At 59.3% G+C, this 26,971-nt stretch overlaps 1 protein-coding gene across 2 annotated transcripts; it reads left to right on the top strand.

Annotated features, from left to right (window-relative positions):
• KCNC4 (potassium voltage-gated channel subfamily C member 4) lies at positions 1-26,971 on the top strand. Of its 2 annotated transcripts, XM_075115304.1 has the most exons (5): positions 1-87; positions 1,095-1,841; positions 6,687-7,623; positions 9,756-9,941; positions 15,659-16,734. In XM_075115304.1, exons 2-5 carry the CDS (start codon positions 1,191-1,193, stop codon positions 15,793-15,795), a joined length of 1,911 nt encoding a protein of 636 aa, XP_074971405.1. In that variant the 5' UTR covers positions 1-87; positions 1,095-1,190; the 3' UTR covers positions 15,796-16,734. The 2 variants fall into 2 exon arrangements, with proteins under 2 accessions (XP_074971405.1, XP_074971404.1); XM_075115303.1 differs by lacking the exons at positions 1-87; positions 15,659-16,734 and adding an exon at positions 25,878-26,971 and having other exon boundaries at positions 1,117-1,841.

Here is a 26,971-nt window from a genome sequence, read left to right on the forward strand (position 1 = left end):
CGAAGCGGAGCTGGGGTGTCCGGGGTTCACTCCTCGCTGACACCGAGCCCCCGAGAGCCTCACCTGCACGTCGGGCCCCGCGGGGAGGTGAGCCGTGGCTGGGGTGCGGGGGGCCTGGGGGGGGGCGGAATGGGATGGGGGGTAGAGGGGATAGAGGGATGCGGGGATGGAGGAGGGTGGCTGGGAGGGGAGGGCAGCGGCGGGGGCGCCGGCGGGGGCTGTGGGGCTGGGCGCTGGGTCGGGGGGGTCCCCGGCCCCCCGGCGGGGCGGTGCCGGCTCCCGTAACCCCGCCGCTCGCTCCCAGCCCTATAAAAGCCCCGGGCGGTGGCGGCGGCGCTTCCCCCGCCGAGCCCCGGCGCAGCCCTCGCCGCCTCCCCCGCGCCGAGCCGAGCCGGGAGGCAACAGCCGGGGCGCAACAGGGCCCCCCCCGGCCCGGCCACGCGTGAGCGGGGCCCCCCCCGGCGCCGCAGCCCCCCCCGGGAGGGCAGGGCCCGGCTGGGGGCGGGGGGGGGAGCGGGAGGGGAGGTGGAGGGGGCGCATCCATCCCTCTCCCACCCCCCGCTTCGGCGGGAACCGGGGAGGCCCCCCCCCCCCCCGGCCGCCGCCCCCCTCCCCGAACCCGGCCCGGGGGGGGCGGAGGGACGCGGAGCCGCCGGAGCGGGGGGGGAGGGGGGGCGGCGGGGCCCCCCCGCGCCTGGCGCTGCAGGTACCGGGACACGCGCACACACGCACGCAGCCCGGTGGGGCTCGCACCCCCACCCCCCCCCCTCCCCCGACCTTGGCGGCGGCGGCAGCATCCTCCTCCTCCTCCCCCTCCCCAGCCGGGCCCGCATCCCCCGCGGCGGGGCCGGGGGCACCGGACCCCCCTCCCCGAGCCCTGCCCCCGGCCCCCTCCTGCCCGCACTTGTTGCTGCCCGGCGGGGCTGGGCTGGCTCCTCGTTTAGGGCGGTTTTATTTAAGGGGGTGGTTTTGGAGGGGGTGGAGGTTGCAGCCTCCCCTGCCATCCCCCAGCAGCCAGCGGTGTCCGGCTCGGCTCCAGCCTGCTCCCCCTGAGGCCAGAGCCAAGCCTGAGCCCCCCCTTTTCCCCTCCCCAGTCCCATCTCTGCCCCCCTCTCCCGCCTCCGCCGACCCCCAGCTCCTCGCCCGGAGGAAGGGTGCGCGTAGCGTGCATCTCCCATCCACCGAAATCTATGATCAGCTCCGTGTGTGTCTCCTCCTACCGTGGACGCAAGTCTGGGAACAAACCACCCTCCAAAACATGCCTGAAGGAAGAGATGGGCAAAGGGGAAGAGTCGGACAAGATCACCATCAATGTAGGTGGTACCCGGCATGAGACCTACAAAAGCACCCTACGGACTTTGCCGGGCACCCGCCTGGCCTGGCTCGCCGACCCTGATGCCCAGAGCAACTTTGACTTTGATGGTAAAAGCAATGAGTTCTTCTTTGACCGTCACCCCGGGATCTTCTCCTACGTGCTCAACTACTACCGTACCGGCAAGCTGCACTGCCCTGCGGACATCTGCGGACCCCTCTTCGAGGAGGAGCTGACCTACTGGGGCATCGATGAGACGGACGTGGAGCCCTGCTGCTGGATGACCTACCGCCAGCATCGCGATGCCGAAGAGGCCCTGGACATCTTCGAGAGTCCCGAGCCTGGTGGAGGGGCTGGTGGAGAGGAGCCCGAAGAGGAAGGGGGTAGGGAGATGGCCCTTCAACGCCTGGGCATGGATGACAGGCCGCCGGGGGCGGCGGGGGCTGCCGGAGGGGGTGGCTGCTGTCGGAATTGGCAGCCCAGGATGTGGGCTCTCTTTGAGGATCCCTACTCGTCCAAGGCGGCAAGGGTAAGCTCCCAAAAAGCACAAGTGGGGAGGTGGGATGGGGCCGTGCTGGGCTTGTGTCTTCATCTCCCCTTGCTCGTGGGTGAGGTGGATTCTCCTAGTGGGTTACATGAGCCCCCCCCATAGCCACCCCCCTCCTACCATGGGGCTCGTCGGCCATCTCCTATCCCACGGGAAGTCTCTTCTGTCATCTCCCCATCCCCTCCCAATGCATTACATCTGGGGGAGCTGGGCTGAGACTGGGGGCAAGTCCACTCGCTACCCCCTTCGCACCCTTGGGTGCTGCTCGGGCACCTCCTGGGCACACGGGGCTGAGGGATTGTCAGGGAGAGTCCTTGGCAGGGCTGAGTCCTGGCAGAGTTTCGGGATGCTGCAGGACAAGCAGGATTGCTTGGTTCTCCTCACTGGGCTGTGCGCATGCCCACACCAAAATCCACGTTTAATGGCCCAGGTGTCGTGTGGGGGGACAGGGCTGGTGCCTGCTGGCACCTAAATCAGGTCCTGAAGCAAATGGGCTCCTCACGGTTGTCCCCAAGGAGCTTGTGCTCCTCTTCTCCAGCAGCAGCAGCCCCAAAGGACACCCTGTGCATCTGTACAAGCAGCTCTCCCTGCGCCCTGCAAGCGCCCTCGTCCCCGCACCCCTGTCCCCCACCGTCGCCGCGTCGATGCTGCCCACGCGCAGCATACGGTCCCCATCAGCACGTGCGAGCGCAGGCTCTCAGCCACGGTTAACACAGAGACGCACAGAGGCACACACACGCCCCCCCAACCCCCTTCATCCACACGCGTCCCTGGGGAGCCGGTACACCACGTACACACGCACCCGAGCACGTACGCGTGCTAACATCCCCCCACGAGCCCCCGCCGTGCACACGCAGACAATCCCTACCCACGGACACCGACGTGCCCGGGACATATCCCCCGTAACCAGGTGCATATTTGGGCTCCCAGCCCGGCTCAGGCGCTATTCTGCGCACGTGTCTGCTCTCCCAGCTACTCTTAGATCATCCCAAAAGCACGGCCCGCCGACCCCCAGACACCCACCCACGCTGTTGCATGCCCATCCGGTCCCATCCCCGTGCGTGTGTCCCCCGTCATGCCCAGCTTATAAATCTGCCGCGCACACACATATAGATATTTGGGATCTAAATGAATTCTGAATGCGTTCAGAGGTGTAAAAAAACCATCAGTCGTAAGAAATCCTGCAGGCATTTCACACCCACCAGCAGCGCGCGGGGCAGGGGGTCAGGTTGGCAAGGCGGTGTTTTTGCAGCTAACGTAAGAGCAACACACACATGCACAGAGGCTGCTTGGGCAGCAAGAGCTTTACTCATTTGAAAGGGGTCCTTTGCCCACCTCTGAGGGCTTGTTGCCTCTGAGAGATGCTCCGAGTGGTGCAAAGCTCCAAATTAAAAAATAAACCCAAGCAGAATAATTCAGCTCAGATTTTTCACGTTATTATTTGGTTCTGCTGTTCCCCGTGTGCTGAGCTGCTCTCAGGAAGGTGTTCGCTAAACAGAAGCAGGAGAGGTGTGTTGGGGGAAGCAGAGATGGCTGTGAAGTGAGCCCTGGCTGGGGTTGGAGTGGGACCAGTCTGCACTGGGAGCACCCTGCTTCCTTCTTACTGCTCTAGGGCTCAGCTTAGCACCACATGGGGACGGTCACCTTCCAGTGGTAACGCTCACGGGCTCTCCTGGGTCATATGTTCCACTCTAAAATATCAGTATAGTTTTGCAGTGGCTTGGGAGAACTGCTTTGGCAGAAGGGGAAACTGAGGCACGGGGCAGTGCAACCAACCTAAGTGAGCACAACTGGGAACGCAGGGAACCGTTACTGGTTTGGAGTCACCATCCAGCGCTAGGATGGTCTGGGTCCCTTTAGCGTCTCTGCAGGTGCAACGATCATGGCGCTGCCCTGGTGTTTCGGGGTGGCTGAAGTGGGATTTCATTAATACTGCCCCATTTTGCAGTCTCCCCCTTCCTCTTCAGAGCAAAAGGGGTGCTGCCGGCCACGGCTTTTGGCCTGGGGATGTGCCGGAGCAGCCGGTCCAGTGCGTCTTGCCAAACCTTGGCAGCAGTGGGAAGGAGAGCGGTCCCAGGTTGTGTGCGTAAAACCTCTCCCTTGATTGTGCGACAGCAGTGACTAAGAGTCTCGGGGGCTAAATTTCCTCGGTCCTTGCTCCTCCTCACCCGCAGAGCAGCCCCTCGGGCCCTGACTCAGTTGGCTCCGGGCTATTTCCATCTTTCTCTCCTTGCAGCACTTGTGTCTCCCAGCACCTCCTGAGCTGGCAACTGCGTGAGCGTGTGGTTAGAAATTCCCCAACCCAAGTTTTTAGCATCTTTTTCTTGTAGCACCAATGCCCACAGGATCCTGGCTCCTGTGTCTAGTCCAGGCTCAGTAAAAATTTGGTCCCTAGTGTAGCTGCTGTCCCAGCTGGAGTGTAAAACTCTCTTCCTCCCTGGGGGAAACTGCCCTGTGATTTTACCTCTGCTTCCAAACTCTGCTCACTTGTAGCTCCTCATTATTTTTCCCTTTGCAGCCTGGCTTGTGGGGCCCTGACCTCACTCCCATTGGGACTTCCAGGCTAGTGACCCCCTGTAGGGTCATGGCTTTTCGGGGACACCCATCCCAAGCTGGTGAGTGCACGCTGAGATTGCGTAGATCATCGGAGGGCTTGTTTGGTGGGGATTTTGGTGCTGTGTTGGTGGCTACTGGGTATATGCAAAGATTTGATTTTATTTTTTAAGATAGTTTTGGAAAAACACTTGAGCTTGGAGCAGAGGCCAAAGCTGAGATAAGACATCTCAGGTCAGATCTTCAGCTGACACAAAACTGGAGCAGCACTATTGACTTTGGGGGGGATGATGGTTGGCACTGGCTGTGAACCTGACTCTCCTATTTTTAGAAGTTGCTTTTGCTCCTGGGGCTAAATCAGATCTCACCTACACGGCTCAGACAGCAGGGCTGTTTCGTTGTCTGACTGTTTGCAGGGTCCCACTCTCTTCCTTGGTAATTTTTTTCTTCCTACTTTGCTCTAAGTTTTCACTCTTCAGGTTTTCCTGAGACTCCCTATACAGGGAAACTCAGGAATGTTACTCAGCCCTCAGCTGAAAAGCAGATTATTTTTGGCCATGCCACCGCTGTATAGACGCACTTGTCTGGTTAAACTGGCCTTGCTTTAAGAGCCCACTTTTTTGTCGGGTTTGCTTCCTGGATTCCACACGGCTGATCGGTGAGGGCTGCCTTCGGAGCTGCCACCAGCAGAGCAGCATCACAGCGCGTGGTCCGGAGTGGTCTGACCTGAGGGGGGTATAAGAGCGTCTCAGCTCATCCCTAAGCAGGAGTCTGTCACTGGGCAGGGGGAAAGAATCATCTTCCAGAGGTTTCTCCATCAGTTAGAGCCTGGCTTAAACTTCACACCCAAGTTTTGGAGGGCTGATGCTCTCTGTGCTGGACCCACACGGGTTTGTCCTTGGGGACACCCCTCAAGGATGCTCTTGGCAGGCTCAGGGCTGCCAGCACGTTACCGTCGGTGTCCAGAGCCGGGTTTTTCTCAAGCGTGACTCAGGCTGTCTCTGCTGCTGATTCACTCCAGCCGAGGACCCGGGCTGTCGTCTCGAGCAGGCTCGCGGCGCAGCCGCCTGCTGAATGCAGCCAGTGGGGTGGGTTCGGCAGCGGAAGGTCACATCCTGCTTGGTGCGGGCAGGGTGGGTTGGCAGCAAAGGGTGCCGTGGCAGGATCTGCTCCCAGGAGGCCAAACCCACCATGCTTTTGTGCTGGAGGAAGGTAGAAGGAGAGCTTTTCTGCTCAGAGGCTTTTTTTTCGGGGGCTCTTGGAAACAGATGCTCTGGGTAATGGACTCATCATGAGCTCATCTTGTCGGGGAGGAGGGCTGAGCAGGATTGATGGGGGGGACAACAAAGCATTTTCTTTCTGACACAGCCTGAGATTTCCACTGTGTGCTGCCAGCCCCTCCTCGCTCACACCCGAGGCAAAGTGGCAGTGTGCCGTGGGGAGGAGGTGGTGCGGAGGGGACAAAGATCTCACTGGTCGGGCAGAGAGGGGAGAAATGGGAGCATCTGGGTGCCACCAGGTCCAGGCGTCAGTGGGACGCTGAGCTCTGCCTGCTCCTCTCCTCCTCATCCTGCCCCCTCAGTCCTGGGCCCATCCACGGGCACATCGTCCACCACTGACCCTTGGGGAGGAGGGAGGGGGCAAAAGGACATCTCTGATACATCCAGACCCCAAACCTCACACTTGTGAATGGTGCAAACATGTCATCTGGGAGGGTTTGGGATGAATGTGGGGGAAAGCTCTTTGGCTTAGTCCTCTCAAAAGTTCCCTTTTTGTGTGTTCCCAGCGCAGGCTTGCTCCAAACCCAGGCTGTTGCAGGTCTCCCTTCATCCCCATCACTGTCATTTCTGGCACGTCTCCAGCCACAGATGGAGCCCACCACACCTTCCCATGTACATATCGCAGCACTTGGAGAAAGGTTCTGGACCGATGGCCCCAGACACTGAGATTTGCTGTCAACTCATGGGACAGGTCCAGGGAACCCTCCCCATTCTCCATCCTTGGTCTTGGGGAAGTGGGTCGTAGCAGAATAGCTCCCAGGGTGTTCTGAGCCTGGTGCACTCGTTTTTACTGAATGCGGACTTCTCCCATCCCTGCTATTGCAATTCACTAGCAGGGATTAGAAGAGATGTACCAAAGGCAGATGACACCAGGCGTGTGTCTCAGGCAGCCTCAAAGTTGTTGTCACAGTGATTCATAAAATTGCTGCTCTCCTCCAAAGAGGAAAAGTTGACCCAGATCAGCTAATGGCCCGTGTAATTTCTACTTTTGCAGGTAGTTGCTTTTGCCTCGCTTTTCTTTATCCTGGTCTCCATCACAACCTTCTGCCTGGAGACGCACGAGGCCTTCAACATTGACGTCAACGTGACGGAGACCCTCGTGGTTGGCAACACCACGACGATCCTGCTGACGCATAAAGTGGAGACGGAGCCCATCCTCACCTACATCGAAGGGGTCTGTGTCCTGTGGTTCACCCTCGAGTTCCTGGTTCGCATCATCTGCTGTCCAGATAAGCTTCTCTTTGTTAAAAACCTGCTCAACATCATTGACTTTGTGGCCATCTTGCCCTTCTACCTGGAGGTAGGTCTCAGTGGCCTGTCTTCCAAAGCTGCCCGGGACGTACTGGGCTTCCTACGGGTGGTCCGTTTCGTCCGGATCCTCCGGATCTTCAAGCTGACGCGGCACTTTGTGGGCCTCCGGGTGCTGGGCCACACACTCCGGGCCAGCACCAATGAATTCCTGCTCCTCATCATCTTCCTCGCCTTGGGGGTCTTGATTTTCGCCACTATGATCTACTACGCTGAGCGGATCGGAGCCAAGACGTCTGACCCCCGTGGGAGCGACCACACTCACTTTAAGAACATCCCCATTGGGTTCTGGTGGGCTGTGGTCACGATGACCACCCTGGGCTACGGTGACATGTACCCCAAGACCTGGTCGGGCATGGTGGTGGGGGCTCTCTGCGCGTTGGCCGGGGTGCTCACCATCGCCATGCCTGTGCCCGTCATTGTCAATAACTTTGGGATGTACTATTCGTTGGCCATGGCCAAGCAGAAGCTGCCAAAGAAGAAGAAAAAGCATATACCCCGTCCGGCCCCGCTGGACTCCCCTACCTACTGCAAATCTGAGGAAAACTCCCCCCGTAACAGCACCCAGAGCGACACTTGCCCGTTGGCGGTAGAGGAGGGGGCAGCTGAGCGGAAACGGTCAGGTGAGACTCCAAAGGTGGGGCAGAGGGAGGGGGAGACCTCTGGGAGCCCACAAGGCAGCCTTTTTGGCCCCTTGTGACCCAGAGACCCTGGGGACTGTCCTGCTGCAGGACGTGGCCCCCAGCTCTTGGGTTGGTGAGAACATGGTGCAGAAAGGGCTGGGGCTCTTGAGCGTCTGGGTATTGGGTGCTGTGTTGGTGGACCAGGATGCTGCAGATCGAGATTCCCCTCCAGGCAGGGAGGGAAAGGCCATACCCTGCTCTCCTAACAGCATAGATGAAGTCACCGTGGTATGTTTCAAGGTGTCCCTACGTAGCCCACCTCTTTCTCACGCTGGCAGAGGTAAGACAATTTGCCTCATTCCCATTTTAGCCTGGTAATGCCCTTGGGGTAGATTTTCTTTTGCTTTCTCCCACCATAAATCAGGGCAAGCTTCACCAAAATGGATAAATCCATGGGTATTCCCTGGGGCTTGACCCCAGCTCCCCATCCATCTTCTAGTAGATGTAGCATCCCTGCACAGATTCACAGAATCCCAGACTGGCAGGGGTTGGAAGGGCCCTCTGGAGCTCACCCCGTCCCACCCCCTGCGTGAGCAGGCACCCCCAGAGCAGGGGCACAGGACCGCGTCCAGGCGGGGGGTGAATGTCCCCAGTGAAGGGACCCCACAGCCTCTCTGGGCAGCCTGTGTCCCTGCTCTGGCACCCGCACAGGGAAGGGGTTTGTCCTCATGTTCAGGTGGAGCTTCCCATGTTCCACCTTGTGCCCGTGGCCCCTTGGCCTGGCGTTGGGCACCGCTGGAAAGAGTCTGGCCCCATCCTCTTGGCACCCGCCTTTCAGATATTTATAAGCACCGATGAGATCCCCCTCAGCCTTCTCTTCTCCAGGCTGAACAAGCCCAGGTCTCTCAGCCTTTCCTCACCAGGGAGATGCTCCAGCCCCTGATCCCCTTGGCAGCTCTGCGCTGGCCTTGCTCCAGCAGCTCCCTGTCCTTCTGGAACTGGGGGGCCCAGAACTGGACACAGCACTCCAGATGTGGCCTCACTGGGGCAGAGCAGAGGGGGAGGGTAACCCCTCCTCGGCAAGGCCAACGCTCCTCCAAATCCTGTGCTCGGGCAGGAGCAAAATCAGCCCCTGTACATTTATTATTTTGTCTCAAGTTTGGGGTTTGGGCAGCCTTTCCTTGAGGTCAGGAGGGGGCATGGCCTCAGCTGTGGGCAATTGCTGGTGAGCAGCATTGCTTGGGCTAAGCTCGGGGGGCTGCGAGAGCCCTGCCGTGGTATCGTTGCTGGCCCCGGAGGCTGCTTTGCCCTTTTCGTCTTGGTTTGCTGCCAGCGGCGCCTCCGGAGCAGCCAGCTTCGCAGTGCGGGAACAGGAGGGACCACGGCGGAGTTGTGTCCTGCACTGACGTGGCATTCACTGAGGTCAGCCCTGAGGAGCTGCACATCTGGCCACATGCGTTTAAGAGTGATGGCCCTTCACCTGTGGGGATACAGCGAGCTCCAACTGCCCCAAATAGGTCTTTTCCTTTATAAATCCCCCTTTTCCATGTACCCACACATCCTACCTGCCCCAGGAGCCCTGGCAGTGGGGAGCAGTGGGAGTAGATGCCTTGCTCTGGAGGAGCAAGGTCAAGCTCATCCCTTCACCCCAACATGGATCCAGGAGCTCAGGCCAGACCCTCGCCTGGCATCGCATCCTCTCAGCTAAAGAACCACAGAGTCAGATGACATAAATTAGCCCTTCACCACTAACCCGAGCAGCCCAGATCTCAGCGGTGTGAATTTTGGAGAGTTCATTACCACCAATTAGGTAGGTGGATCTCAAAGACCAGGGATGCTTCTTCCTTGGCAAACCCTGCTTGGCTTCACACAGCGTATGTAACCCTCAGCAGGAGAAAGAGCTGCTGTTTGCTGCTTGGGATTAAAATCTGGTGTGGTCCTGCTCCCCTTGTCACTCTAAGGTAGCGTGTCTGTGCTGGGATCAGTACCTGAATTTGTGGGTGTTGCTCTGGGTCATCTGCAATCTGGTCTTCTGCTTCCTTGCATGGTCTAAGCAAACCCTTCGGGCCACCCCAAGCACCTCGTCCTGTCAGTTTATCGACTGCTGATGGGTCTCTGCCGCTTTCTTGCAGACTCTAAGCAGAACGGGGAAGCCAACGTGGTGCTGTCAGACGAGGAGCAGCCGCTGTCACCGACTGATGAGGAGAAGCGGCCCATGCGGCGCTCCAGCACCCGGGATAAGAACAAGAAATCCTCCACGTGTTTCCTGCTGGCCACGGGTGACTTCTCCTGCGCAGCGGATGGAGGCATCCAGAAAGGTATGGCTGATGCTGGAGGTGGGAGCTGGCCCATGGGCTGGGGAGGGCGAGGTGGAGGTTTATTGCCTCTGTCCAAGAAGGTGGTTCATCTCCATCTGCCTGCCTGTTCTCTGCTCCCCAAATCCACTTGTCTTCCTGCCTCTCCATCTGCTTCATCTCCGTCCACCGCGTCCCTCCGTGCTAGCTCTCCTCTTTTTGTTTTCTCCTTCCCCAAGTCCTCCTCCCCTGATTGTCACTGTCTGGGGTCTGTGCCCCCATGCTGGCTGCGCTGCCCCCCTTGGGGACAGGTCTGTCCCTTTGCTCCCCAATGCTCTGACTTCTCCCCTCCCTCCGGCTCTTCTCCCTGGCCCTCAGTCACCCCCCTCAGGGTGGCGTGAGGGGGACATGTCTCCTGGGAAGGTGGTGAGGTTGTGACTGAAGGCTTTTTCTTTCCTCTCCCCCTCTGATGTGTTTTTGTGGGTTCGAGCATGGGGAGCCCCGATGTGTCAAGTGCTGCCTTGCCAAAAGCACCGGGCTGCCAGAAAGGCTGGCCCCTCTGGGTTTGGAAAGCGAGCTTTGCGAAGTGGTGAGGTTTTCTACGGGAAACTGTGGTGGAGATGAGCCAGGGAAACAGAAAACTCTTCTTCCCATGACAAAACAACAGTCCTCTTCAGCCTCATCCCTTCACACCATCCTCCAGCCTTCTCCACTCCACTAGCGAGCGTGCCCCGTCCCGTCCCGAGCACCCCAGCCCCTGGGAGGGTAAACCCAGTGCCTACCTTGAGCCACAAAAACCAGCTGCACCCTCGATTGCTGGGATAATTCTTAGGACATGGCTCAGTTTTTTAGTTCTGCAGTTTTTCTTGTGTGTCCGGGGTGGTGTGGGATGGTGAAGCTGCAGAGCTGACCTACCTCTGCCTCCTGGTGCCTTCTAATCCCCGTTACTCACCTGGAATGGTGCATGCGAGCTGGGACCAGGCAGGAGAAGAGATGACGTGCTACGTCTCTGAGCTGCACAGCAAGACCTGTTGGCTCGTGGCGTTGGTGCTTTGGAGGCCCTCAACGGTTTGTTGTTGTCGCTCTGTTTGGGTTGGTAAAGACTGGGCTTGGGACATAGGGAGGACCTCGGTTTTGGGTCTGTGACCTCCAGCCCCGGCGCTCAGGTGCATCTCACACCCTCCTGGCGTCTTTTACTCTGAGGAGTTGCCTGTTTTCAGGTGCGAGGCAGCCTGGCTCATCCCAGGCTGGCCTGGGCCAGGCTCTCCAACAGCCCCTGGAGCGAGGGGAGGTGTTTGGGGTGATCACATTTATTACATCAGTAGAAGCAGATTGGTTGCTTCCTCCTGGGAAATCAAGGATTCCCTTTGGGTTCCTGCTTAGCATCGTCCCTTAGAAAGAGGAAAAAGATTAAAAGCTTTGCTCATCTTTAGGCAGAAGGGAACTATACAAATATCTGCTTGAAAAGCCTCAGTTTTTTCCTGGAAGTGCCTTCTCCTGTGAACTTGGCTTCTTTTCTTAATGCCTGCTAATAAGAAGAAGCGAGGGGTCTCTAGTCCTGCCCCGGCCTGGGGGGCCTGCTGAACTGGAAGGGATGAAGAAGGATGAAAGCCAGTGCTGATCTTCATCCTTACAAGATGCTCAAGTCAAGCATCTCTTCAGCTGAAGCGTTTGCGCTTGGTCCCACTGAAGCCAGGAGAACTGGAGCAGACTGAGGATCCCGCGATTCTCCCGCTGGGCTCCCAAATCATGTTACTTGGTTGCAGGGAAGTAGGAAGTTTTTCTCCTTGCATGGTGGTGGCAAGAGCTATTAGAAAGGGCACTTTGGTGATCTTCATTGGTTTGTTCTGGTGTCCTTCCTGCAAATGAGTGGTTTTTGCAATTAAAAATAGATGGGTACGGGGGTCGCTTACCCCCACCTTGCTGAAATGGTCTTGCACCCGGGGAAAGGTGGATCTGGTGTCCAGAAGGGCTTGAGTGATGCACGAGTCCTTTTGGGAAGAGGGAACGTTGATACCTGTGTCCTGCCTGGGCTGTTGGGTAGGGTGCTCTCCTGGGAGGTCAGGGCTGACATCTTCCCTGGTGAAACGCTCCAGTGTGACCCAGGTTCGTGGTGACCAGAGATGATCAGAGGGGCAAAGCAGCCTCCTGCGCTCCAGCCAAAAGCTGTTGGGAGCCGCAGAGGTGCCTCTTCCCTCGGTCCTGATTTATCTCCTGCTGAGGCTGTTTGTTCTGGTACTGGGATGTTGGCAGCTCTGCAAATTGAGATGAGCTTGATTCTGAGCCCGACTTGCTGATGGCCATCTGTCAGATCCTGGGACAGGTACTGATGTCTGTACAAGCTGTGGAAATCAGGACATGGAGCAGGTTCAGGAATATGCCACAGATCTCTGCATCCATCATGGTTTGAGCCCGGGGTTGGTCTCACAGGCTTAGCTCAAAGAGAAGAGCTACCCCTGCCCACCACCCTTGGACCTGGGCCCTGGAGAAGACCAAGCTGGCTTGCAGTGTAACGCCTGCCACGCAGCACGTGTTTCTTGTGCCTATTGCTGCCTCCAGTGGTGTCACCTCGCTCCCCTGCTGCCGGGGAGGGCTCCAGACCCCTTATCTTCCTCCAGCGCTCAGGACCTGCTCAGCACATCCCCAGAATATGTCCTGCTGGGGCACAGACACGCTGGCATGGGCCTGTCTTGGCACGTGAGCCCCCATTCTCTGCTCAGACGGAGGGAATCAGAGGCAGGATGAGTGCAGCATCCCCCACACCAGTGAGATTGGTTATGACAGTCTAGGAAAAAGTAGTGGTTGAAACCAGAGTGGCATTTCAAGAGGAGCCACAGGGAATGGGGTTAAATGGAGGGAAGGGGATTTACTTTTTGACGGCATGTTGGCATAGTAAAGCATCAATTTTTGGCTTGGTTGCCCAAAGCCAGGGCACCATGGGGCCACGACTGGCACGCAGCTTGAGCGGTGCGGGACCGAGCACGGGGGCGCTTACGTGGGCATCCGCCGGTGGTGCTTGGCTGGGCGGGGAGCGGGGACCGGCCCGCGTTTGCACGGGGAGACACGAGCGAGCACGTGCAACGTGCAGACGAGCGCCAGGCCGCCGTTACAAACAAGCACAGGTGTTCCTGGGCAATGCTGCCTGCTTGCATTGCCCCGTCCCCATCTGCTGCTGGCTCAAAGCATGTGCGAGCACGCACGTGCGCTGGTGAGCTGCGAGCGTTTGCACGTGGGGACTGCGGCTTTGCCAGGTCTCGGGGAAGAGCCCCCGGGGGTTACCTGCTGCCCCACCACTCTGTTTATAAGATGCCTCCACACGGCTCCTTGGCAACAAACCCATTTATAAAGCAATCCCGGTGACCTCAGTTAGCACCTATGCGAGTTGCTGGGATACCGGCTCCGTTAACGAAAGCACCGGTGGCAATTAGCCGAGCACAACCCTCCGGAGCTTTACAGCTTGACTCCGTGGTGGCACCTGGCCCTGAGCTTGCCGGATGGATAATGGCCTTGAGGGACGGAGTCCTGAGCCGCTCCTCAGGCGCTCCTGTGAGCGTGGCTTTATGCGTGTTGGGAATTAATTGATGGAGAAAAGGAAGTGTGTGGCATGGGGCAGGTTTGCCCTCGGAGTCCCGTTGCAGAGGGGCCCTGGAGCAATCAAGCATTTTTATGAAGTGCTGCCCCAAACTGTGATGCTTGAGACTTAATGAAAACTGGCAGCATGATTTTGGCCCAGTTTCTGTGCCCTCCTGCCACCCTTTTCTACTCAATGATCTGAGCGAGAGGGCAAAGAGCATCTCTAGAACGTGCCCAACCACATCAGCGGGTCCCTGCATCACCAAGGCAGCTTCCAGCAAGCCCCGACCCCATAATACCTCTCGACAAATTGATGTTGTTTGGGTGCTGGATCCATCGGTAACCCCCAGCTTTCAGGGACTGGTTGCATCTCAGCACGATTGCTTCCCACGCACGTGGCTCAGGGTGGGATGTGGGCAGGGAAATGCCTGAGCTCTTCAAAGAGCCTCAGCGTTCCTGGGAAAAGAGCAAGGTTTGCTGGAGGCTAAGCCCAATGCAGGTTTTTTTTTTTTGGGGGGGGGGGGGGGGACCAGAGGGGTCTTTGCATCAGCTGCTGTAGGTGGGAAACATCCGCAGCCTGGGCTGGGGCTCCCCCCGGCTCAGGGCTGCGCTTGCTTCCCTCCTCGCTCGCTGCGTGGATTCCTGCCAACAAGTAAATAAGGAAATTGCTCTTCTCTTTGGGGCCTGATTCTGCTCTTGCTTCCACTGCAGGAACTGGAAAAGCTTTGCTGAAGTCAGCAACAGGTTCAGGCAGGTGGCCTTTTGTCTCCCAGCCCTTTCTCTGCTTCGGCGCTGAAGCAGCCGTGTCTCCTTGGGGGCTGAGTTATGGGAAGAGGTTGAAGACTCCCATGCCTCCCTGCTGGCTGCTGTGGTTGGGAAATGAGTAGGAGAAAGGTATAAAAAGGGGATAAAAATCAGATTTAAAGAGGTAGTGCTCTGGAGCCTTTTCCAGAGGATGCTCGTGTCTCGGCATCCTCCTTGGGTGTGCATGGAGGTGATGCTGCAATCGCTCCGGAGTGAGCGGTCAGCCCTGATCCAAGCCCAAAACAGCCTGGCCGGGCCAGCCATCGGTGCCTTTGCATTAAAGCAGAACCCAAAGATGCGCCATTAACTCCCCAGGGGAGTGTGGGGATGGTTTCCGAGCTTGGCACTGCCGAAGGGGCCATCCATCACCTTGTTTTTCTGCTGTCAGGGAGCCGCCTCCCTCCGCTCCCCCCTGCGTACGCACACGCGCTCGCTCGCACGCACTTGCTTTCTCCGGAGCTCGCTGGTGCTTGCAGGGAAGGCAAAAGCAAGGCTGGATTTGCTCACCCGGGTGCTCTCGGGGAAGACACAGCAAGCATGGCATAGGGCTCATCACGGCCGGGAGCATCCTTAATTTACCATATTTTGGCAGCAGAGCTGTCCCTGCAAGATGCAGTGATGGAGAGAGCAGATCTTTGGGACTCATCTTTGAACAAGGCTGCTGTTTGGACCAAAAAAATCCAATTCTCAGTGCAAACACTTAGTTTCTTTCCAGAGAGAAAAGTGGCTTTTGACCTGCGAGAGCGTTTGTTCTGGCTGTTGCTTTTCAATAAAAGCTGGAGCAATTTCTGGCTCTTTGGAGGAGTGTGAAGGGTTCCCATGCTTAAAGCAATAGAAATATTTGCTTTTTAGTGCAATTTCTTATGGAAAATAATGAGCACGTCTACCTGCTCCGTTCCGTACAGAAAGGTGTCAGCAGCAGCTTGCTGCTACAGCCAGCTTAAAAACTAGAGCCAGGGGAATAACTCCTTCCAAATCCCATATTTGTTTGAGTTCTGCTGCTTTTCCCCGTTTGCTTCAGCCCACAAAATCCCCAGACTCATTCCTCATTCAGAGCAATTTGGTAAACAAAACCCAACACCCCCCACACCACCCCCCCCCGGACTGATTTGGTCTCCCAACATCAATGAATCTTGAGTTTTGGATTCAGCTGGTGCTGCTCAACTGCACGGGGAGCCAAGGGGAAGGGAGGGGAGGTCTGGAGGATCTGCAGAGGCTTGGTTGCCCTCAAAAAGCCCTTCCTAAATTTTCTAGGGGGTTGAGTTGGGGTGTGGGGCTGGGCGATGCCCATCCTGGTGCTCTTTGCTTTCTGAGCCTTAGGAAAGAGGGTGCTCGACTCTAACCTGTCCATTTTCTTCACCAAGGCTATGGAAAATCCCGAAGCCTAAGCAGCATAGATGGTGTGGCAGGATCCACGGTGGGCTTGGCTCCCCTCGCGTCCCGCCGCAGCTCTCCCTGTCCTCTGCGGCATCCCTGCTCTCCCGTCCCCTCCATCCTCTAAAACGCCGCCTGGATCCCGCTTTGTCGTGTCGTGTCGCTCTGTCCCCCCTTCCCCGTGACGCCGTGTCTCTGCGGCGGTGCCTGTGCCCGGAGGAGACTGAGCTGAGACATCTCCATCACCGAGAAGCAGGTTCTGATCTTCTCCAGCCCAGCGCTGCCACTGTGCTCCCCCTGCCCGGTTTGCAGGACGTGTAATGTCTTCATTGAACTTGTCTCGTGTCCACGTGTTTGGGACAGTCCCTGGAGTAGGTATTGGTTTCTTTTTTCCCCCTCTTGAAACCTTATTCATCCTAAATAAATCGGGCCAACCCATGCGGTTCCCTCTGGTGTCGGGCCCTCCTTCCCGTGGGCTGTTTGCACTTGGGCTAAAGGGTGGTGGAAATGCAAGGCGGACATGTTGACTCATAAAATTATATATCATTGTGCTGGAAGTGGCTGAGTTCATATAATTTTAGGTCTTTTTTTTTTTTTTTTTTAAAAGCAGCCTCAAGTTTCTGGAGGCAACAGATGAATAAACCTCTGTTCCCTGCCCAGCAGCGGTTCCCTCTTGTTTTGTGCCTTTCTCTGCCTAAATGATATTCTCTCCTTCCCTGCTTGTGTCTGCTTCTCCATCCAACCTCAGGGATGGTCTGGGGCTGAAGGTGGCTTTGGCAGCCTTGAAAACCAGCCTCGAGGTCCCGTGGGGGTGGGAGGCTGTAGGGGAGCACACGGAGGCTGGGGTAAAGGATTGGCAAAGTAGGTGTATTCGTCCCATGGAGAGCTGGGAGGTGCTGGGGAGAGGAATATGGGTCTGTGGGAGTGGTTGGGAAAGCTGCTGCTGCTGTTGAATAGTGGGGAAATGAGAGTTTTGAGACAAAATGTTGCCTAAATGGAGGGGGGGATGACTCCTCTTTTGCGATTAACGCAAGGATGGGAGCTGGGTTTGAACCAGGTCGTCCCCCAGCCTTGGGAGGATGAGGTTGGAGCATCAAACACCCTGCTGCACTGGCACTGCTGGTTTTTCACAGAATGGCAGGGGTTGGAAGGGCCCTCTGGAGCTCATCCCGTCCCACCCCTGTGTGAGCAGGCACCCCCAGAGCAGGGGCACAGGACCGCGTCCAGGTGGGGTGTGAATGTCTCCAGGGAAGGGACCCCACAGCCTCTCTGGGCAGCCTGTGCCCCTGCTCTGGCACCCGCACAGGGAAGGGGTTTGTCCTCATGTTCAGGTGGAGCTTCCCGTGTTCCAGCTAGTGCCCGTTGCCCCTTGGCCTGGCGTTGGGCACCACTGAAAAGAGCCCAGTCCCATCCTCTTGGCACCCGCCTTTCAGATATTGATAAGCATTGATGAGACCCCCCCTCAGCCTTCTCTTCTCCAGGCTGAACAAGCCCAGGTCTCTCAGCCTTTCCTCACAAGGGAGATGCTCCAGGCCCTGATCCCCTTGGCAGCTCTGCGCTGGCCTTGCTCCAGCAGCTCCCTGCCCTTCTGGAACTGGGGGGCCCAGAACTGGACGCAGCCCTGCAGATGGGGCCTCACTGGGGCAGAGCAGAGGGGGAGGAGAACCTCCCTCGCCCTGCTGGCCACACTCCTTTCCATGCCCCCCAGGGCACTGCTGGCCCCCTTGGCCCCAAGGGCCCGGTGCTGGCTCAGGGTCACCTCGCTGCCCCCCAGCACCCCCAGGGCCTCTCAGCAGAGCCGCTCTCCAGCAGGTCCCCCCCAGCCTGTGCTGGTGCGGGGGGCTGTTCCCCCTTGTATGTTTTGCTCACATATATTAGTTTTTGGGGTTATTTTGAATGATCTTGGGTGTCTTCCTGAACTAGAACAAAACCTTCAGTCCCCTGACCTCTGGCTCATTCTAGCTCTGTGGCCTCAGCTCTGCCTCCCCAGAGGCATCTGGGTCTTGGGTGGTTGAAAGGGGCTGGTTTGGTGGGTGCATCCTTGGTCTTGACTCATCCCGGTGCTCTCTCGGCCTCTGTTCTTATTCTGACCAAGCCCAGCTCAGCGGGGCTGGAGCCTGGGGGCTTTCAGCTGGAGGATGGTGGAGCAAAGCTTAACTTTGGGTCTTTTGGTTTTGTTTTTTTTTTTTTTTTAAAAAGCCCCAAGAGCTTTTTGGGGGTCAGGCCCTTCCCCATCATCGCAGCCAAACCAGAGCTGATGCTCAGGGGGTGATTAGAGTGATAATCCCCTTGGTGCAAGGCTGGATTTTGGCCGATCCCACAGCTGGGACCCCCTTGCTCCTTCCCAGGCTCCCTGTGCCTCAGTTTCCCGCAGTGCAGAGAAGCGTTAACACTGAGATCCTCCTGCAGCTGCCACAGTGGAGGAGATGCTACGCAAAGAGGAAGCGTTAGATGCCTCATCTGGCTTATTTTTTCCCTCCCCACCGAGCTGAGGGAGCGGGCAGGAGGAGCCAGTCACCACATCACCAAAACAACCCTCCCTCCAAGTCCCACACAGGGCTGACAGGAAACTCTTGCCTTTTATTTCCCTTCTTTCCTTCCTGCCTTCTCCTGCCCCAGCCGTGCGAGCAGAGCAGCGAGAGTCAAAGGGAAGAGGGGGAAAAAACCTTGGTGCCATGACCTGGTCCTGGGACTTGACAGCAGGAGCTGAGCACCACATGGACCTGGTGCTGGAGCTGGAATTTCTCCAGAGCTGGGGAGAAATTAGCATAAGCTGCATCCCTTTGCTGCCCAGGACGTCCTGTGGTGGTTTCCTACCCCTGCGCCATGAACCCTGTGCCGTGGTGGTGAGCCACCCCTTGCTGGCAGCACCTGAGTTTACCATGCGTTGTTGGTGTAGCTGCATTCCTTGACTTTCTGTAATTAACGTGTATTCTCGCACCAAACAGTTGGGGTACCTCGGCAGGTTTGTGAATCACCCAAAAACCCCGTGAGCTGGGTGAAGGGGTGACTATGGTGGCACCGTACTGGTGCTTCTCTGGCGCATCCTCCCCTTTGGAGCCGGCTCCTCCGGAAGCAGGAGGAGCTGGAATATCCCCAGCCCGTGCGAGAGGGAAGGTCACCCTCCATGATTTCAGTGGTCTCTGAATCATAAATGATTTAACCAAGGTCACGCGCTGACTTTGGGGATGAGCCAGGCATGAAAAACCAGCTCTGCTGCCCTGTCTCTTGTGGAATAAGCAGATCAAGAGACTCAGACTTTGGGGTTTGAGTCTTTTCAAGGCAAAGGATTAACCCCGGAGCAGACACAGCCACGGACCCCAAAAGATGCCGTCCTCCCCTTTCCCCCCACCAGGCTCCCAAAGCAGCTCATCCAAACACCACAGCTGGTTTCCTGGTGTGGAAAACCTTTGGTGGACCCCCCCCCAAAAAAAAATCTCATTCCCATCAGAGCAACGAGGGTTGGGTGTGAGAGCTGACATGGAGCCGGTACGATGCAATTTTTAGCAGTGGCGTTATGCAACTCGGGAGAAGGGATGACTAATGTGCAAAAAGCTCCTCTAAAACAACCGAGCCCCGAATGGGAGACGGAGGGATTTCAGTGGGAGGCACCGAACTGTTGAAAAACCCATCGCATCTTCTCCCTCTTCCTCCCCGCCTTCTTCTGAACAAGTGATTTGGGGGATGCAGGAGGAGGAAAACAGCATGTTGTTATTTTTAGGTGGGGTCTGGGTTGGTTTTGGGGGTGAGTTAGCAGGGGTTAATCCCCTGGGTAAGAATACAAGAGGAGCTGTAGTGCATCAGAAGAGCAGACTGCTAAATACCTTTGTAGCCCAGGGTTTTATCTCAAACAGTGGCCAAAATTGGCTGCCTAGAGAATAGGATAAGAATAGAGCAAGAATATACGATACTTCCCCCGAATATCCTCCCAGCCACTTATCTATGTTTAGGGATCTGGCGAGGAGCGCACGTTCCAGCTAAGGCGAAAAGCAGCGGGAGAAAGCAAGGTTGTTTGATTTATTCTTGACGAACGGAATAAATCAATAGGAGGCCGGCTGCCTCTGCCCGAGCCCTAAAGTGGCATTTAAAAAAAGAAAAAAAAGAAAACTCAACTGGTGTGCAGCGACTGTCGGGGCAGGGAGCTCGCTGCCGCTATCCCAGCCGGGGAAGGAGAGTTTCCCGTGGGATGGGTGAACGTGTCGGGTCTGAGCCGCTGTCTCGTTCCCAGCAGGACGCTGTGATTGAGCAGGGACGTGCAGATGAAGCACTGTGTGTACCGTACGTACGTGCCTCTCGCCTGTGTATAGCCTGATGCCCGGCAGCGTGGGACCGCGGGGAGCTTTAGCGCCCCGAGCTCCTCGCCCCGTCGCGGGTGCGGATGCATGTGATGCTCAACGCCGGGAAGGGGATCAGAGATGCTGCGTAGCATCAGGCTGCCCTGACGTTGTTGGGAGTCCTTGTTTCTGTCTGTCTGTGTGTCTGTCTGCTGAGACTGGCAGCACTTCAGGACGGGGATCGAACCCCGGTCACCACCCGGAAAACAGCCGTGCAAGAGGCAAAAGCCGAGCAGCCTCCTCCTCTGGGGGCAGTTCCCCCCTCCAACACCCAGCAGCAGCTTCTTCCTTCTCTCTGCGTCCTGGGAGACTCGGAGTCCAGCGCTGCGCGGGGGCTGCGCCGCCATCCCCGGCTGCGTGCAAAGTATTAATTGTTATTGTTGCAACAACCGGTCTGTTTCTTAGGAGATGCCTGAAAGAGCTGAGGAAATAGAAAGGCCTGTCAGGCAGCCGGGCAGGAGGTTAAGATGTCAAGAGAGTAATTGCTCTACCCAGAAGCAGCCTGTTTCTGGCCTCCCCAGCACTGCCAGGAAAAATCCTCAGTGCTTATTTGATGACAATAAAAAAAAAATTAAAATAAATAGCAACCTGATCCCTTGCCCGTGCTGACGAGGAACGGGGAGAGCAGAGGCAGATGCAAAGTAAGATGCAGTTGAGCTTATAAATAGGTGCCTCCCAGTCCCCAGTCTGTTACTTCGTTACCTCCGCCCGGGCAATCGACCCTAACGCTTTTCCCCCATGAAAAAGTAAATCCAGGCTCAGACGGTATTTTGCAAACTGCTGGGGAGCGGGACACGCTCTTCCTCTCGTGCGGGACAGGCTGGGGCAGCGAATGTGTCCTGGTGGCTGTGGAAAAAAAAATAATCCTTTGGCTTTGGAGGGTGAGGGGGGAATCGGCCCGACGGCAGCCCCGCGGCGGCACGAAGCTTGGGATCGGCTCTCGGGATTGTGGGGAGGATGCGCAAGGCAAGAGGCGCCTCTGCAGACGTGCAGCTCCCCAGGGCAGCTCCTCTGCTCCTGCAGCATGGGAGATGCAGGTGGCCGCTGGCCTTTGCTCCATAATCATGAAATCCACCCCATCTTCACGTGGTCTGTGGAGACAGGCGTTGTGGGAGATGCAGGTGTTGGCTGGGAGGAGTTTAACTCCAACATCTGGGGAGTGCGGTAGGGTGCTCTGCCCCGTGGGGCGCTGCCGTGGGGTGCTCTGCCCCGTGCGTCGCTGCTGTGGGGTGCTCTGCCCCGTGGGGCACTGCCGTGGGGTGCTCTGCCCTGTGGGGCGCTGCCGTGGGGTGCTCTGCCCCGTGGGGCGCTGCCTTGGGTGCTCTGCCCCGTGCGGCACTGCCGTGGGGTGCTCTGCCCCGTGGGGCGCTGCCGTGGGGTGCTCTGCCCCGTGGGGCACTGCCGTGGGGTGCTCTGCCCCGTGGGGCGCTGCCTTGGGTGCTCTGCCCCGTGGGGCGCTGCCGTGGGGTGCTCTGCCCTGTGGAGTGCTGCCGTGGGGTGCTCTGCCTCGTGGGGCACTGCCGTGGGGTGCTCTGCCCCGTGGGGCACTGCCTTGGGTGCTCTGCCCCGTGGGGTGCTGCTGTGGGGTGCTCTGCCCTGTGGGGCACTGCCGTGGGGTGCTCTGCCCCGTGGGGCACTGCCTTGGGTGCTCTGCCCCATGGGGTGCTGCCGTGGGGTGCTCTGCCCTGTGGGGCACTGCCGTGGGGTGCTCTGCCCCTTGCGGCGCTGCCGTGGGGTGCTCTGCCCCGTAGGACGCTGCCGTGGGGTCCTCTGCCCCGTTGGGCCCTGCTGTGGGGTGCTCTGCCCCGTGGGGCACTGCTGTGGGGTGCTCTGCCCCGTGGGGCGCTGCCGTGGGGTGCTCTGCCTTGTGGGCACTGCCGTGGGGTGCTCTGCCCCGTGGGGCGCTGCCGTGGGGTGCTCTGCCTTGTGGGCGCTGCCGTGGGGTGCTCTGCCCCGTGGGGCGCTGCCGTGGGGTGCTCTGCCCTGTGGGGCACTGCCGTGGGGTGCTCTGCCCCGTGGGGCGCTGCCTTGGGTGCTCTGCCCCGTGGGGTGCTGCCGTGGGGTGCTCTGCCCCGTGGGGCGCTGCCTTGGGTGCTCTGCCCCGTGGGGCGCTGCCGTGGGGTGCTCTGCCCCGTGGGGCACTGCTGTGGGGTGCTCTGCCCCTTGCGGTGCTGCTGTGGGGTGCTCTGCCCCGTGGGGCGCTGCCGTGGGGTGCTCTGCCCCGTGGGGCACTGCTGTGGGGTGCTCTGCCCCTTGCGGTGCTGCTGTGGGGTGCTCTGCCCCGTGGGGCACTGCCGTGGGGTGCTCTGCCCCGTGGGGCACTGCTGTGGGGTGCTCTGCCCCTTGCGGTGCTGCTGTGGGGTGCTCTGCCCCGTGGGGCGCTGCCGTGGGGTGCTCTGCCCCGTGGGGCACTGCTGTGGGGTGCTCTGCCCCGTGGGGCACTGCCGTGGGGTGCTCTGCCCCGTGGGGCACTGCTGTGGGGTGCTCTGCCCCTTGCGGTGCTGCTGTGGGGTGCTCTGCCCCGTGGGGCCCTGCCGTGGGGTGCTCTGCCCCGTGGGGCCCTGCCGTGGGGTGCTCTGCCCCGTGGGGCACTGCTGTGGGGTGCTCTGCCCCGTGGGGCCCTGCCGTGGGGTGCTCTGCCCCGTGGGGCACTGCTGTGGGGTGCTCTGCCCCTTGCGGTGCTGCTGTGGGGTGCTCTGCCCCGTGGGGCGCTGCCGTGGTGTGCTCTGCCCCGTGGGGCACTGCTGTGGGGTGCTCTGCCCCGTGGGGCACTGCCGTGGGGTGCTCTGCCCCGTGGGGCAGTGCTGTGGGGTGCTCTGCCCCTTGCGGTGCTGCTGTGGGGTGCTCTGCCCCGTGGGGCCCTGCCGTGGGGTGCTCTGCCCCGTGGGGCACTGCCTTGGGGTGCTCTGCCCCGTGGGGCGCTGCCTTGGGGTGCTCTGCCCCGTGGGGCACTGCTGTGGGGTGCTCTGCCCCTTGCGGTGCTGCCGTGGGGTGCTCTGCCCCGTGGGGCACTGCCGTGGGGTGCTCTGCCCCGTGGGGCACTGCCTTGGGGTGCTCTGCCCCGTGGGGCGCTGCCTTGGGGTGCTCTGCCCCGTGGGGCACTGCTGTGGGGTGCTCTGCCCCTTGCGGTGCTGCCGTGGGGTGCTCTGCCCCGTGGGGCACTGCCGTGGGGTGCTCTGCCCCGTGGGGCGCTGCCGTGGGGTGCTCTGCCCCGTGTGGCACTGCTGTGGGGTGCTCTGCCCTGTGGGGCACTGCCGTGGGGTGCTCTGCCCCGTGCGGCACTGCTGTGGGGTGCTCTGCCCCGTGGGGCACTGCCGTGGGGTGCTCTGCCCCGTGGGGCACTGCCGTGGGGTGCTCTGCCCCTTGCGGCGCTGCCGTGGGGTGCTCTGCCTTGTGGGCGCTGCCGTGGGGTGCTCTGCCCCGTGGGGCACTGCCTTGGGGTGCTCTGCCCCGTGGGGCGCTGCCTTGGGGTGCTCTGCCCCGTGGGGCACTGCTGTGGGGTGCTCTGCCCCTTGCGGTGCTGCCGTGGGGTGCTCTGCCCCGTGGGGCACTGCCGTGGGGTGCTCTGCCCCGTGGGGCGCTGCCGTGGGGTGCTCTGCCCCGTGGGGCCCTGCCGTGGGGTGCTCTGCCCCGTGGGGCACTGCTGTGGGGTGCTCTGCCCCTTGCGGTGCTGCTGTGGGGTGCTCTGCCCCGTGGGGCGCTGCCGTGGGGTGCTCTGCCCCGTGGGGCACTGCCTTGGGTGCTCTGCCCCGTGGGGCGCTGCCGTGGGGTGCTCTGCCCCGTGGGGCACTGCCTTGGGTGCTCTGCCCCGTGGGGCACTGCTGTGGGGTGCTCTGCCCCTTGCGGTGCTGCCGTGGGGTGCTCTGCCCCGTGGGGCACTGCCGTGGGGTGCTCTGCCCCGTGGGGCACTGCCAGCTCTTCGAACCCCTCCTGTTGCAGTGGTGAAAAGGGACCTGGAAAGTGTCCCCGGGGTGGGCTGGGGGAGCCTTCGAGGGGTGGCCGGGGGGAGTGCGAGGAGCCGTCCCTGCGGGAGGGCTTTGGCTTTTGGTGCTTTCTCTTTCGGCACCTCCTGAGCCGCTTGTCTGCAAACAGCTCTTTCATGTGCGGGGAAATAAAAGAAGGAACAAAATAAAGCAAGCGCGCTGGCAGAGCGAAGCGGAGTTAGTGTCGGTCCTACCCAAACGTTGTGCTGGAGCAGCTGGAGGCTGGCAGCCCGCGGAGGCAGCGCTTAAGGGCGTCTGGGGAGATGCTTGTAGGGGAAAAGTGGGACTGTGTGAACTCACCGTCCCTGGAAATTTGGGGCAGATGGCCCTGGCAGCAGCGCGGCAAACCCTGGGCGTTTCCAGGGCTGGGTCACGGCCGGGCGGTGCTAAGCCTCGTGCCTTGCCCATGGAGGGGGCGGCAGGGCATCGCCCCGCTGCTGTTGGGTGGCAGGTCTGCACCCAAAAACCAGTGCTGAGGATGGAGCCGTGGGTTGCAGAGGGGCTGTGAGGGCGAGAGGGGCTGGGACCTGCCGGCGCTGCGGGAACGAGCTGGTGACAATAAGCTGAGACAGGAGGGCGGTTTTCTCGCGGTGGCTTTGTCTGGGGGACAGCGATTAAGCAAAAAAAAAAAAAAAAGAAAAAAGAAAAATTCTTGGCTGTTGTTATTTATTTTTAGTTGTGCTAATTTTTTTCTGAGGCTGGGAAGCTGCTTTCCAAGGCTGGTCCCTGGAGGATGTGGGCAGCAGGTCTCGAGCTAGCACACAAAATGGCTTTGAACGGGGAGGAGGAGATGGGAGTTAAAAGCCGAGTCGTGTCCCTGGTAAATCAATCGACCTGATGGGGAATGTTTCTAGCAGGCCACGAGCCCTGCCGAGAGCTTTTAGCTGCCCGCAGAAGTGATTGAACCAGGAGCAGTGATACTCTTTTCAGCAGCCGGCATGGCCGGCGCTGGTCCCCAAATTGCTGCTGGGGGGATGACGCTGGGTCCCCTGAACCGGTCCGCCATGGCAGCTCGGGAGGCAGGGACCTCTCCTGCAACTCTTGGGATTTAGGGACTTTAAACCCAAGGGTTCCTCTGGGATGTGGGGCTTTGAAAAGCCTCCGTGTCTGGGCACCGCTCACCCAAGCTGCGCAGTGGTGCTTGACGGAGATGAGACCTTCATTTCAGGGAAAATGAGATGCTTTTGGAGCGGTGTTCAGTCTGCAGTGGGGAAAGGTGGGTCAAACCCATGGTTAGGAGCTGGTGCTGGGTTTTGCAGCAAAACCCCTGGGTGGAAAGGGCAGCTCCGTGGCTTATCGGGTGGATCAGGCGCTGTCTCCCCGCCTGACAGCCCCTCGCCTGGAAACCAGGTCCTGGCACATGGGTAGAGGCGGTGTTGTGACTCAGCTCCAATCAATGTTAATTAATTCAATGATAACAAATGAGATGGAGAGAGAGAGAGAGACAAGAAAAATCACTGCGGGATATTAATGCACCAGGCTTGGCTTTGGGACATCTGGCTTAGGGTTGGCTTGCGAAGTTTTGGTCAAGAGCAGCTTTCTGGGCCGACGGGGCTGCAGCGGGGATGTCTTCTTTCCTCTCCTCTTCATTCTTACCCCCAAAATTGCCCTGACTCCACATCTGGTTTCTCTCAGAGAATTGTTTCCCAAGTCTCCATCTCTGGGTCCATTCTGCAGCTTTTTAAAAGTATTTTTTCCTGATTTACTGATGGAATAGCAGCATTTTACCCCTCCGGAGAAGGCCATTTCACTTTGTAGTTACTCTGTTTTCAGCACCCTGCAAAGTTCGGGTCCCCTGAAAGCTCAGGCTCGCCCTCCTTCTCTTATTTCTCCACAAATAGCCGATGGAAGCAGTGTCTAACAGTGTTTGATACTTGTGTGTTTAATTGCAGACACCTGCCAAGACGTCCTCTCTTCCAGTTACCCCCAGGGTGAGGTGGTCACCTTCTCCTGAGCCCCGGCTGGATGCAGGCAGCACCCCGGCGAGGGATGCCTTCCCCAAGGGATGCTCTCCCTGAGGGATGCCTTCTCTGAGGCGGAGGGATGTGTACCCCGAGGGATGCTTTCCCTAAGGTAGAGGGATGTGTACCCCGAGGGATGCTTTCCCTAAGGTAGAGGGATGCTCTCCCTGAGGCCAAGGAATGCTCATCCTAGGGCTGAGCGATGCATTCCCCAAGGTGGGTGTTCTCCCGAGGCCAAGGGATGCTCTCCCCAAAACGTGGGGAGACTCTCCCCGAGGCCAAGGGATGCATTCCCCAAGGGAGATGATCTCCTGAGGCCGAGGGATGCTCTCCCCAAGGAGCTTTGCTTGCCCACCACAGCAGCCCAAAGCTCCGGCTGCCAGCTCCGTGGCCGGAGGGGTCGGCAGCCAGGTCCCCCCAGAGAGGTGCCGCAGGGCAGCCAGGCCGGGAGGGGAAGTCGGGGTGCCAGGGGCGGCCCTGCTCCCCTGCCTGCTGCCAGCCCTGCCACGGACACGCTGCCCGGCTCCCCAGCCCAACCCTGGGCTGCCCCCCTCCCCTCGCCCACGCTTTCGGATGCACCTAGCCCCTCCGCCCGCGGAGCCTCGCCAGCTGCTCACCCGAGACATCGCCGCCCACGGCTCCATCCGTGCTCCGACTGCCTCCATCGTCAAATGGCCGCTGGGGACCCTTCTCCAGGGTTTCGAAAGCTCCATCGAGGTGCCATGAGCGGGTCACTGCGCCATCACCTCCCTCTCGTGGGCGCTTACCCCGGGGCGCAGACCTCGAGCGGGCGGCGGGGACACGAGTGGGTCGGTTTGGGCACGGGGACAGGGACGGGAAGCAATAGGTGAATGAGGTGGGGTGAACCCGGCTGGCCTGGAAGGGTCAGTGTCTAACGCTGTTACATATCTCTGTGATCAAGGCAATACTACTCCCATTTCTGTCTGTCCTGTACGCATGCCTCTACCTGTCCAACAGTACTAGAGTTCGAATAAAGACATCCATGAGCTGAGTCAGCTCCCGTA

The sequence above is a fragment of the Phalacrocorax aristotelis genome, chromosome 21, assembly GCF_949628215.1.
Source record: "Phalacrocorax aristotelis chromosome 21, bGulAri2.1, whole genome shotgun sequence".
NCBI lineage: Eukaryota > Metazoa > Chordata > Aves > Suliformes > Phalacrocoracidae > Phalacrocorax > Phalacrocorax aristotelis.

Bases quoted from the DNA above. Each gene is read 5' to 3' on its own strand.
- KCNC4 (XM_075115304.1), top strand. From the start codon at position 1,191: ATGATCAGCTCCGTGTGTGTCTCCTCCTACCGTGGACGCAAGTCTGGG. The intron at 1,842-6,686 runs GTAAGCTCCCAA...CTACTTTTGCAG, and splicing joins ACTCGTCCAAGGCGGCAAGG to GTAGTTGCTTTTGCCTCGCT. The intron at 7,624-9,755 runs GTGAGACTCCAA...GCTTTCTTGCAG, and splicing joins AGCTGAGCGGAAACGGTCAG to ACTCTAAGCAGAACGGGGAA.